The sequence below is a fragment of the Arvicola amphibius genome, chromosome 9, assembly GCF_903992535.2.
Source record: "Arvicola amphibius chromosome 9, mArvAmp1.2, whole genome shotgun sequence".
Classification (NCBI taxonomy): domain Eukaryota; kingdom Metazoa; phylum Chordata; class Mammalia; order Rodentia; family Cricetidae; genus Arvicola; species Arvicola amphibius.
In genome coordinates, this window is record NC_052055.2 from 109,503,168 (window position 1) to 109,516,079 (window position 12,912).

At 44.6% G+C, this 12,912-nt stretch overlaps 1 protein-coding gene across 1 annotated transcript in view; it reads right to left on the minus strand.

The window, feature by feature from the left end:
• Nucleotides 1-12,912, minus strand: part of Cabcoco1 (ciliary associated calcium binding coiled-coil 1) — a 99,366-nt gene that overhangs the window by 67,934 nt on the left and 18,520 nt on the right. The window contains exons 4-5 of the mRNA XM_038342209.1: nt 10,391-10,535; nt 4,858-4,930 (exon numbers count right to left, since the gene is read on the minus strand). Coding sequence (XP_038198137.1) covers nt 4,858-4,930; nt 10,391-10,535 — 218 coding nt within the window. The remainder of the gene's footprint in view (nt 1-4,857; nt 4,931-10,390; nt 10,536-12,912) is intronic.

Below are 12,912 nucleotides of genomic sequence, written 5' to 3' on the forward strand. Positions count from 1 at the left end.
AAAAAACGTGAATGTATTTAAAACCTGCCAGGACTACAAAGTGAAAGAGATTCAATTTCAACAAACCAATTTCCACCCCCCCCCCCAAAAAAAAACCTTCTAAAAAAATTAAACACCAGACTGTAACCACAGGAGTTTGAAGTCTGAGGAAGGAGGATCTCAAGTTCAAGGCTAGTCTGGGCTACGGAGTGATATCTTGTCTCAAAAAAAAATTTAGAAACTCAGGTGTTTCATTCCACATGAAAGGCAAAAATTAAAGACAAAATGTTTCCTCCCACCTATTTCTCCCATCTTAATAGCTGTAGTTTAAACTGAGCACCGTGGGTTGGTTTCAGTGTTCTCTTCCTTCTTTCGTTAGCTCTGTCTGTGTTCATAGCCACTGCATTCCCTGGACACCTAATTTAAAAACTAGCAAAAAGAAAATTCCCCATCCAAATAAATCCATACCTATGTATGCAGAGGGTGGCGTAACCAATAACGGGGAAAAGACCTTCCTTCCGGAGATGCAAGAGGAAGTTGATGGACACTTGGCTTCCCAACAGGAACTGTGAGAGCCAGAAGACAAGCCAAGTAACTTTACACTGTGCTAAGCAAAGAGCTGCCAATAGAATGCCACGGAGAACCAGAGAACAAACATTTTCTTCAAGACTGAACCTTTTAGGGGCTAAGGAGATAGATAGGTCAGTGGATAACGGCATGCTGCCCAAGATGGAGGTCCTGAGTTTGATCCTCGGAAGCACATAAGAAGCTGGGAGTGGTGACACACACTTCCACTGCTTGAGGTGGATGTGCAGATCCCAGAGGTTTGCTGGTCACCCAGTCTAAGTACCAAGGAATCTAGGTCAAGAATAGCAAGATACATTCTTTGCCAAAATACAATGTCCTGTAGTTTTTAGAGAACATATTTTTCTTTAGTATAATTATTTATATCTGACTACTTCATCCATAAAGACCTTCTTCAGTCTGTTCATATTTTCTGTGCTTGGTGACCTCAATATGTGGTAGGTACTGGTTATGGGAAATTGTTGCCGTCTTCTGGAGGGCAGTACAAAATTGGTTTCAATACTCCAGAGAGTTTCAAGCTGAAAATCAGACCACGTAGGGACTGATTTCCTCAAAGGCAATCCTTTGGGGTATGGGCACACAGCTCTCAGGGTTATCTCACTTTTTTTTTTTCTGTTCCAACTGTCCACCAAAGACCCTTCTCTTATTTTCTAAGTCTCTTTAGCATCCTTTAAAAATAGACAGATGCTATGGCAGAAAGCATCACCAAATGCCAGACTTACCTCTGAGATGCATATACATTTATTATGAGTATGTGTGTGAGCATGTGCACGTGAGGTGAGGCCAGATGCCTGTGATGACCAGCAGAGGGCGCCAGACATCCTCTAGAACTGAAGTTACCAAGACTTGTGACCAGCCGGATGTGGGTGCTGGGGTCCTCTGCAGAAGCAATACACTCTCAACTGATGAGCCATCTCTCCAGCTCCATAATGATTCATAATAATTTTGAGCTATGGTAGGGGAGATCTCAAATACTTAAGTTAAAATTTTATCTTGTCCTGTTTTTCTAGTTGTTTTCAGGGGAAAGGTTAGGCTGCTGTTGCTGCATGTGTCCGCTACTGGGGAAGGGATTTGAGTGAGCAGAACTCACTGTAGAATTTTGTATAAGGTGGAAATCTAACCTATAGACAGTTATTGCAGTTGATATTAAATGCTGTTTTCCTAAATACGTATGCCGTGTGCTAGAAATCTACACATACATTAAGTTTCTCTCTAAATTTCTTAATAAGGATAGTGAGCAATAACAGTCAATCTAATGTTGAGAAATCAGCACAGTCACGGGTCTTCCCTTGAGAGATGCCAGGGCACTTAACTGAGCTCGGACCTCTTCTTTCAAAACCACATGTACATTATCTAAGTCTCCCCACTTCATCTCCTTTCCCTGGTTTTCTTCTGAGGTAATTAATGATCGTTTTTGAGCCCACTTGAGCAATACAGAATAATTCTGCCCCCTCTCAAATTCCCCCACTTAACTGAATTGTCAACCCTTAAAACACTGATGACATTTTTATGAGTTACACAAATTAGCATAGAGTCATTACCAAATGCACAGCTAGTTCGTGCTCAGATGTCTGGTGGTCTCACAACTAAACTCCGCTTGTACTGGTTTATTTCCCTGGTTATTGGAACTAGGGCACATGGGTCTGGGTTTTTTTTTTTTTTCCATTACCGTAATGAACTACTCAAGGCTAACTTTACAGAGAAGAGGAGTTAATTCATTTCATATTCCTATAAATTTAATTGCAAGTTGCTCACTCTGGTGATGTTATGGTGAAGTCCTCACGGGAGCATGGGAGCCAGTGATGCAAGGGCATGGGCATGTGGGAGGGATCAAGATATCAGTGAGAGATTACGTTCCGCAACCCCTTCTGAGGGTGTCCCTCCAAAGACAGATCCTCTCCCGAGGCACTGCCTCGTTAAGATTCCCTCAGCTTCAGCCAACATGAATCTTGGATGGACACACTTAAACCACACCCACGCCAGACCACGTGCTCTCAATAAGGAGGCCAGAGTGCACTTGGGGTTGAATCATTTTTATCCTTTTTCCTTTGCACATTTTTATCATTTTTATTTTCATGTTTTTGGATTCTTCATCTTCTATCCAACACAGTCTCACACAGCCAGATAAGCTCACTGCATTCCCACGACACCCCCAACACTCAGGCGAACCTCCGTATTGCCAGCAAATGAGTAGTTAGTGTGAGAACGGTCAGAATTCTGAGCAGTTCAAAGATCTAGCAGGATCAACTCAGATGGACTCCGACGATTCTATTAGGGAACCAGTAATATTCGGCTTCTCTCTGTTTTTTGGCAGCCACTGACCAGCATTTCCTGGGTCTGCTACTTAATCAGTGGCTGAAAACTGGGGCATTCTATGTCTTTTTTTTCCTATTTTCATTTATGATCTGGCTATGTCTATGAATAGAGGCATACGCGTTTTGCTCTAGTCTTCTATCTACTGTTAAGAAAGAAACTCACGTTTATCGGTGTGGTCTAGCTTGTTACATCTGAAACATGCTGGCGACTGTCGGGGTTATCACCTCTGAGTCCAGAGCTCTGAGACCAGCACAAACAGCCACACAGTAGTAGGCCAGAATCCTGCCCTTTCCCGTTAATTAAAAACTAGGTAATCGCACCAAAAGTCATGAGTGACTTCCAAGATGCCACCAAATGCTCTAACACAATTCCTGCTTTTTATTAGTCCTTTAGAAGTCCACGAGTGTCTGGAAGACCCACATCCTTCCCTGGAGTACACCTTGCCACTCTGACCACATGGAAAAAGCACACCAGCCAACGAAGAAGCCAGCCTCCATCTACTTCAGCCGTGCTACTCTTCCATGCGCATGGATGTTGTCTAACCTTGTCCTTGGAGTGCAGAGGAACAGAGCGGGGGACAAACCCTGAGGCGCACTCATCATGGATATAAACATCTGATTCTACTAATGTTGGAGTATTGTCACCACACAAGTTGTCCTAAGTGGACGAGATCGGGTTAGAGTCATCCCATCTGGCACCTAAGGTGAGGAAAGGCGGGTCGACGGTGGGATCTCCTACCCACTTTTCTGGCCATGGCTCTGCCTGTCCCTTGTCCTTCTATGAAGGAAGCAGTGTAGCTGCTGAAGTAGACGGAGAACTGATGGAAAAGCTTCCTTAATGCCGCGCACTGCGCCCCCGTGTCTGCGCTCTGTGCGCTATTACCCAGCTACTGAGCTTCCGGCAAGGGGCTGGAGGTTAAAATACACAAGACATATACAGACAGAGAGACAGCGACATGGGTCATCCTTGAATCCCCCCAAGAATGCCCCCTTTATTGTGTTCAGGGGCAGAATATATAGAGATAGCCACGCCCCAGCCAAACCCACCAGAAACCACTCTCCTGCCATCAGGAACTCCTGAAGGTCTCATGCTCAGAGCAGCTGTAGGCACTCAGATCAGGGGATTACAAGAAATTCAGGATCTGGGGTCTCACCGCTCCCAACACCTTAACATCTTCATCTCATTGAGCTGGTTTCCCACTCAGGGTTCATTCCCAGCGATTGCACCCATGTGACTTGTCTGAGAAGGTTCCCTCGTCTCTCCGTATATCACGGACTGTAAAACCTCCTACCTTCCATCTGACACCTAATTGGCTGCTTAGGATTGATTTCGGGAGGACTGTGTCCTATATGATGCTCCAGGCTGCCATATGTTAGAGAAGACAGGCAGATGACCCTCTCCTGGGGGAACATCCCTGATGGACCGCCTGGCTATACGAACCCACAGGAAATATTGAGAAATCCGCAGGATGATGGATGTTTGTGTAACCGGAGCCAAAATTTAGCAAAAGGAGATCAGTTGAAATGAGGCGGAAAACCCCTGAGAGGCTGTGTTTAGTGAAGGAACCCAAATCCTTTGCTGGAGACACAATGCCGTGAGTGAGCTTGCTTAGGTGGAGAAGTGAAGTTTGATGCTGGTTTTCAAAAGGAGTAGAGGGAAAACTGTGCAAAATCAGAAGAGACTGTGCCGGGCCAATCCACCTGAGGGGTTCCTGATTTTCTTTGCACGGAGACATGAGAACCCTACTCAAGGGAGCTTCGTCAAACAATCCACAGATGCCTGAATATGTAACTCAAGGCGCTCCCGCCACCCAAAGACAGCTTATTTTCTTAATCGGAAACTCACCTGGCATAATTATTCTTTTTTTCATTGCTACTAGGCTATATTAACGTTGGCGATCATGACCGGAAGTTGCTTTGAGCATTTCCGGATTCAGATGGGCTAAGTGGTTAGGCCGCTCTACCCCACGTTACTCACCGCGGTTCCTATGACAATTTCTTCTCTGGTCGAGTAGAACATAAACTCATAGAGCCTGTAGTGCTGGAATAAGCTGAAACACAAAACAGACACGCAACTAGCGTGAGAAAAGAGAAAATATCTGAAGAAAATAGCCTCAAGGGAAAGGGGAACTGGCCAAGCCAGAGACAGTAAACAGAGGGGCAGAGATCCATCTCTTTCTTTCCAAAACAAGCTGCCACTCCAGACAGCTACCCAGTCTCAGCATCAGCTGTGTTTTGCCCGAGACCCGACTCAGTCCAGGTATGAACTGGGCTGGGTTTCTATATCCATTACGCCACACATTGCTGAGATGTTTCAAGAGTAAATCAGTCTCCAGGAACACCGGAAAAAATGACTTGGTAAGGTATAAGATTTGTTTTGGAGACATCTGACTTCCCTGCAGGATGTGTCCTCACATGTCAAAGTCTGGCTGGCATACGTTTAAAGGGATCATCTCTTCTCACCTGATAGCTAGGTGGTCAATGCCCATGGGCTATAAGAGCACCAAGTCACGCGCTTGCAAAGCAATATTTCTAGTAAGTTCACAGCTTGGCGATGTATCATTGAGAGTTAAAAATGTTACCGAAGGGCTGATTTCTAATATCCTGTTTGTGATAATATTTGAATTTTTCTAATTCTCATCCTGCTGGTTGGGGAAATTAATAGACTCATAAGACAGCAAAACGCCCAAGAACAAAAAAAAAATTGTCTTAGTGGTTCTCTTTCATTCTGGTGCCTTCTGCTATTTAAGAAAATTGATTTTAATATAACTGAGAAATTAACATTTGCAAGAATGTAGCTACAGAGCATCTGTAATAATGGCTTCTCCTGGATGCTGTAATGGATCAAAGTTTCAATTCATTTGAAATCAATGGAGAAATCCTCAGGCAGCTGGGCCCCTCTGAGTTACATTAGCAGTGGAGCCTCCCTGGGAGCTCAATCCATTAAAGAGTAGTCGCTGTGTGGGCCCAGTCAAGTTTCCTTTCTTCTCTGCAGCCACTGAATACCTGATTTTCTCATCAACATTCACAAGGCTAACTTAGCTTTTGACATTGCTTTGATCTGTTGGCTAGAAAAACACAGGAAGATTAGCGAAGTCTGATAAATAACTGAAGTAAAAATAAATTCAGCGTTCCTCTCTTTTATATTGGTGACCTAGAGAAAACTGTGGGGTCAAAACTATCACACCGACAATAACTGATTTGGGGTTATACAAATCAAAGGAAGGCCATATTTGGGAACCAGCCTGCTATCCTGGGAACCAGCTTGCTAACCTGTAAATGAACTAGAAAAAAGTACCACTTTGTCCATCTTGTGCTAGACATGGAATATAGGTAAAACGTTTCCACTCTGAAACATCGTCTTCCAGCCTCTGCACCCTTGTTACGTAGAGTGATGGGGCTGTCCTCTGGCTGCCAAGAGGGGCCTTAAGCAATGCAAACAGCATCCTTGACTTGGATATGATGGTCAAAGATGCAGTAGAGAGGCAGGACTGGGACCAGTACCAGGATGTGTACCCAGGGGAAGATGCCTAAGGGGACACTTCCTGAAGGAGAGACCAAGTTCCCTCTCTGTCTCTCTGCACCCTCCAGCTTCTTCAGGGAAATAATAGGTGCCACATCTGAGAATCGGCTGACAATTCAGCCACGGGAATGCATTTGCTGTAGCTTCCATTGGACTTCTGTCTGACTCAAGCTTTTAGATGATGTTATCCACCTCTTAGGTTGGACCTTGAAGCAAGATGGAATAAAAACAGTCCGAGCTGTCTGGCCTGGTATCACACATTGTTTGGCACAAAGTGGGGATACGGTTGATTTTCTTACAGTGGGTTAGCACCCCTACTCATGTTGAGAAGAAAGGTTGGTAGTAGTGCTTCCAGACCACAGGTATAAATATAGCACTTAGACTAAAGTGAAGGTATCTGAAGAAATGTAATGTTATTGACAAGTTAAGTTTTATATTGCATGACTATTTCCTCCTAACAGCCACATTCCCTCCTTAAAGGAGAGTTTTACAAGACTTAGGATGACAATAAGATTTACATGGCTGAAGAGACCCTGAAACCAGGGGCTCAAGAAGCCCAGAAGATGACAAGATTCAGAGGCCCCTCTCCAAACTTGTATAAGCAATAAGAAGCAGTCACAGGAGAGGGGCAAGTTACTGATAAAGCTACCTGTCACATTCTGCGGGGGGCTTGAAGGATGTGGCTTTCATAAGTTGTCACCCTTGCTGGTGGTGGGGGCAGGGATGGTTCAGCTATCTTTGAGTCACCCATGCTCCTGGAAGTAATTCTAATAAACTCATTATTTCACTAAGCTAGACTTGGGCAGAATTATTTCTTTGGTCTGTCTGTCTGTTCTCTGGAGGGTGAACAGCCATTGGTTCACACCTCTCCAGTAATAGTCATGGAATGCACATGCCATGGACCATGGTTGAAAACTTGGTCTCTTAAGTGTGGCTTTCAGTGGTTGGATCAACAGACCATCCGGGCTAAACTGAAGCACACATAGTTTTGATAGTTTAGTTGTCTTCATCTTTTTAAAACTTAATAATCATTGAAGTGAATATGTTGGGTAATTTCACTGCTACTGAGTTTCTTCTATGTGTGAACTCATGAGGGATTCTGCACAGCTGTGGAAAGGTTCCTACAGCTTCCTACAGCTTCATTATCAGTTCCAGATATCCTAATCACTGAGACTTTATCCTTTGTCTAATAACTATATTTAAATGCGTAGCTACTCCACAATCACAATGTGGAGATTTAGCAGCATTACATCTGGATTTTCTGTATTTAACTAATCTCTTTAAATATTCTTTTTATTAGGCGATCTAAGATCGGGCGTGTGGAGCTGTTAAGATGTACATTGATGAACATGGCCTGGAGAGATGAGACAGGGAAGGGAGCTTGTCCCTCGCTGTCAGGAAAGGGACATCGTGGCACGCGTGGAAGCTTTGATGCTCTCGTTAGCTATGGGACCCCATTTGCATTATAAACCTGGGTTTAAGACTCAGCTGCAAAAATGTGTCCTGCCCGAGCAGACCAGCATGTGGACATGTGTAGATGAAGAAGGAAGTCAGAGCAAACGTGCGTGGTTGACCTCCCCTGTCCAGGGAATCTCAGGCCCTAGGTGCAGAAGGACCTCAAAGCACAGATTTCCATGTGCTTGTTCATGTGTGAGTGTGTGTGTGTGTGTGTGTGTGTGTGTGTGTGTATTTGTGTGTGTTCAGGTGTATGCATTGTGTGGTGGGTGATAGAGGTGGCTGGACAACCTCTATGTTGATCCTTGCTTTTTTCACCATGTCCTGGAATGTGGTCTTTCCTGTTTACTGCTGCCTGGGCCAGGAGCTTCTCCGAGCACCTCCTAACTCCCTATGAGTCAGTCCTGGGCTTACAGGCACACCTGGCTTTTCGTGGGTTCTAAGAATCTGAACTCCTGTCCCCAGGCTTCGGCAGTGAGTGTGGGGGGTGAGGGTGGAGAGATGGGGGGAAAAGGGGGTTAGATTTCTGCCCATTTCCTCCTCTTTCCCCCACTAGAGGAACTTGTCTTGCTCTAAAAGCTCAGGCTTTCAGTGAGACTCCCACACTAGGAAGCATGGTTTGTACTAAAAGAATCACACTGTATTAGATGTTACCTTATAAAAGTACCACATTCCATGCCATTACTAAGCCACACCAGAAATCAGTATATAAGCTTTATCATATTAAACACACTAATGTTTATAAAGCTCCCAGACAACAACCAGGACCTTTGCCCAGGAGGTCTTGAACCTGTGTAGGACATTGGGTGGCCCTCTGTTTTGAAGGATGCTAACTTGTAATGCTGGGAAGCCGCGGAGATGCCTTTGAAAAGGGAGAGCGAAGAGACTGCAGGAAGGCATAGTTAGGTAGAGGCGGACTGTCACCCTGGTGTCCCGGGATTTGTGGAGTCTGAAAATTGTCTCTGGAGGGAGGCATGACTCTCACACATACTTTGTGGCAGGCTCTGTAAGGCAGATTTTAGGCTGGGAGGTGGCTCAGCACTTGGTGTGCATACCTGAGGACCAAAATTCAGGTCCCCAGCACCCATATAAATGCCGCATGGGCGTGGTAGACCACCACTGATCGATCCCATTGCTCAGAAGGTGGAGACAGAGTTTCCTAGGGACAATTTGGCTAGCTGAATCCACTGAATTGGAGGGGCTCTGGGCTCAAGTGAGAGATTCTGTCTCAATAAAGGAAGCGAGGAGCAATTGAGGAAGACACCTGAGGTCAATTTGGGGCCTCCAGACACATTTGCACACATATGTACCCTCATACATATGTGTGCCCCTGTATTAGCAAACACACATACACACTACATATACATAGGCAAAAAAAAAAAAAATGAGACAGGTTTCTTGATACAGTGATGAAGAATAACTATAGAAAAATATTCCACTCCATCCACAATCATTTTGTAAGTAGAAAGTAAGACTTAATAACGAGTTAAACTGGTTATTAGTTCAAAATATCCTAGAGTATTTAATAAATTTGATGAAGTATGTGATTCTCTTCATTTTTTTTTTTTTTTCTGTGCCAGGGATTGAGTACACAACCTCGTGGTTGGTAGAGACAAACACCTTACCAAGGACCTACATTCTGAGTCCTTTTTGTGAATACTTTTGAGGCAAGGTCTTGGTAACTTGCTTAGGATGACCTTGAACTCACACCTTAGTGCTTTGCCCCACCCCCACCCCCAACGATTTGGGGCCTCTGCTGTGAGGTCTTGTAGCTCTTTCAGTGCAAACACAAATCATGCAAAATCAACTCTTAAGTGGAAATGAATGGTGCTCTTTAAAATGCAAATGTGGCTCTTCGGATCCATTACACCGGGGTTTAATTCTGTTTCTAAAATGCTGTTAGTTCCACACTCAGGGAAGTCCCCAGGCCAGGTGAAGTCAGGGTGCCACTCAGGAATCCCCTTTACAAACCGCGGAGTGAGACGGATGCTCAAGTCCTCACTTTGGAGAAGTTGAGTGTTCTCTCCCTTAAGAAAATTCATTTTGGCCGGGCGGTGGTGGCGCTCGCCTTTAATCCCAGCACTCGGGAGGCAGAGGCAGGTGGATCTCTGTGAGTTCGAGGCCAGCCTGGTCTACAAGAGCTAGTTCCAGGACAGACTCTAAAAAAGCTGCAGAGAAACCCTGTCTCGAAAAACCAAAAAAAGAAAAAAAAAAAGAAAATTCATTTTGTGTTCATGTGGGTGGGGGTGGGTACACCTGTGCCACTGCCATATGACCACCAGCCACTTGGAGGAGTTAGTCGATTCTTCCCTTCTACTACGTGGTTCCCAGGTATGGAACCTGGCTCATCAGAGCTTGGTGGCAAGTGCCTTTTCTCTCAGGCCATCTCCGCGGCCCAGCAGCTATCCGCTGACTGAGTAGCTGTTGCACAAATTCTACACCCATCTGAACTGACTAAAGTCTAGGTTATCTTTCATAGGTGTTTCCTATAGGACAAGAAACGAAAGATAAATGGTACAAATACAAGTCATACCTGATTTTCAAGTAATCGATGATGGCGTTGGCTTCTTTGACATCAAAGACGTGCAACCCCTCGTTCTTCCGTGAACGGTTTGGTCCAATTTCTGCCATCACTTCCCCGAGCCACTTGATGCTGTCCTCTAAGGACATATGGAGTGCTGAAAACAAAGTCAGAAAGCCTTCCCATTATCGCAGTAGCTGCTGTGGAGGTACGAGAGTCCAGGAGGTCCTGAATGTGCCCAGATTTCCCCTTGCCCAGCGTCTAAGGGGAGAAACGGCGAAGCTCTTTATTTCTCGACAACAAGTTAATAATTGCTTTTTGGATGATTAGTAGTGGTTGATCTACCAATCATTATGACCTTATATATACATGGTGGGTCGGATGGTTTGTTCCCAGTTGAAAAATGCAAAACCACCAATATCTATTTAAATACCACTTTTAAATGGAAAGGAAATTTTTAAAGCATATTTTAAGGGGGAAAAAGAGGGGTTTATAAAATTAGAGAAAATCTGGCCACCATAAGTGGTGAGGAGACCCAGATCATGGGTTCAATCACCGTGGACATCGGTGCTGAACTTGGGTGTGGAAGGCCAATGAGTAGAGTCCCCTGTTTCTTGGCAACACATGGCTGTTGCCATGTGAACAACTTGGCTGGAAGGTTTTTGATAGGAGTCAAATATATGGATATTTTCAAATTTTCCATATTTAATTTTACATTTTATTCATTTTATGTCTCTCTTTGTAGCGCATGGTTTGTGGGTAGGTAGGAGTAAAATTTCAGGGGATTGGTTCTGTCTGTCCACCCGTGGGTTGCCGAGGACTGAACTCGGGTCGTCAGGGTTGGTGGCAGGTGCCTTTACCTGCTGGGCCATCTCGCCAGCCCTTTAAATATCTATATTGAAAATAGGGATTTTTGTATAAAATATCACCACCATTAAAGACTTCAAAGCTATATAACCTGTTTGTCAAATATGTGCCTTCGAGAGAATGTCAAAGCCGGATGGAAATGACACAACTTCCTCACCATGACCCACAATGAGCAGCTTGGTGCTTCTGGAAGATTCTCAGAAAACTACATAGAGACAACAATGAAACACAAATGCACCCAACAAAGCAGCATTTCTCCACAGGTTATTTCCTGTGTCCAGTTGAAAAATGAAACTTACATATCAATAGCCTCAGACTTAATTCTATAGTGTCCTTGGTGAAAATATAAATGTCTATTGTTCTTTTTGATTGGTTGCTTGTGTTTAGTTCTTCTTGCGGCAGGTAGAATAACATCAGCAACCACCATGCTCTTTCCCCCTCCCGCTTGGGAGAGTGGATACAGGCAACTGGAATATCTAGAAGGTCTTTCCTGACACAAATGTGGCCACAGTTCATAGGCGTGCACAGGGATGGCCCCAGTGGGCAGGCACACACAAATGTGGCACCAGGGGATAGCAGGGGGTAGACACACACAGATGTGGCCCCAGGGGGTAGGCATCCACACAGAACAGAGGTGACAGGAGGCAGAATTGAAAGGTCTTGGAAATGTGTCTGGGCTGGGTATCGGGAGAGGTGACGCTCAGCTTCGGTGCCTGGTGGGGAGGTTACAGTACAGAGCTGAAGCTCTCTTAGGAATCCATCAGTATTCATCCTACTTCCTGTACGAGAACTGGATGTTGTAGGATGGGGATGGAGGCAGCGATGAGATATGACAGTATAGCCTGATAGTGCTTGGACCACATCTAGAGAAGCTGAGTCGGCACCTATCCCCCTTTCTCTGGAATGCACCTTCCACATGCACCGGATGTCAACATTACTAAAATAACGTTTAGAAAGACATTACTGACAGGCACTAGCTTACAATGATTTTGTTCAAATTTTCTTCTATCTGTAACAATTAGAAAGAAATGAAAATTAATTGAATCTCACCGAGCACTGCAGTAAATGTGCCTGGTGCTGGGTGGAGCCCTTCAAAGCACAGTACCCAGAGATTACCAAGGGTAATTCTTATGTAACTGGGCCCTCCTACAGGTCACGGTTATCACACGAGTCACACACAACTGCAGGTCAAGGGCCTTTTGTCATCCCAGGTAAAACACAACAACTGTACATTCCTCTTTTTACAATAAACCTTAAAATAACCCCCACAGCTGAAGGGAATTTGGGAAGGGAAGATGAGCCCGAGGAGGACAACTTATAATAGAAAAATCAAACTCATTAATCTGAGATGAAGAGAAAAGGGTTATTTAGATTGCTGATTTGAATTCTGGATGGCACTATGGTTATCACACACACACACACACACACACACACACACACACAAAATGTGGCTTTATGGCTGACTCTTTAGAACTGTTTTTGGAGCCTGCCTTGCTAGAGAGGATTGCTTCCAGAAGTGCAGGGGTTACCCCTTTTCTTTGTGGAACTGAAGTTCCACAAGCGGAGTGACCAGACTGGGAGGAACTAAACCAAATGCAAACTCAGGCGAGGAAAAAGACTAGATTTGTAGCTAGTTAGAAAACTTGGGATGGAATCAGGTAAAGGCA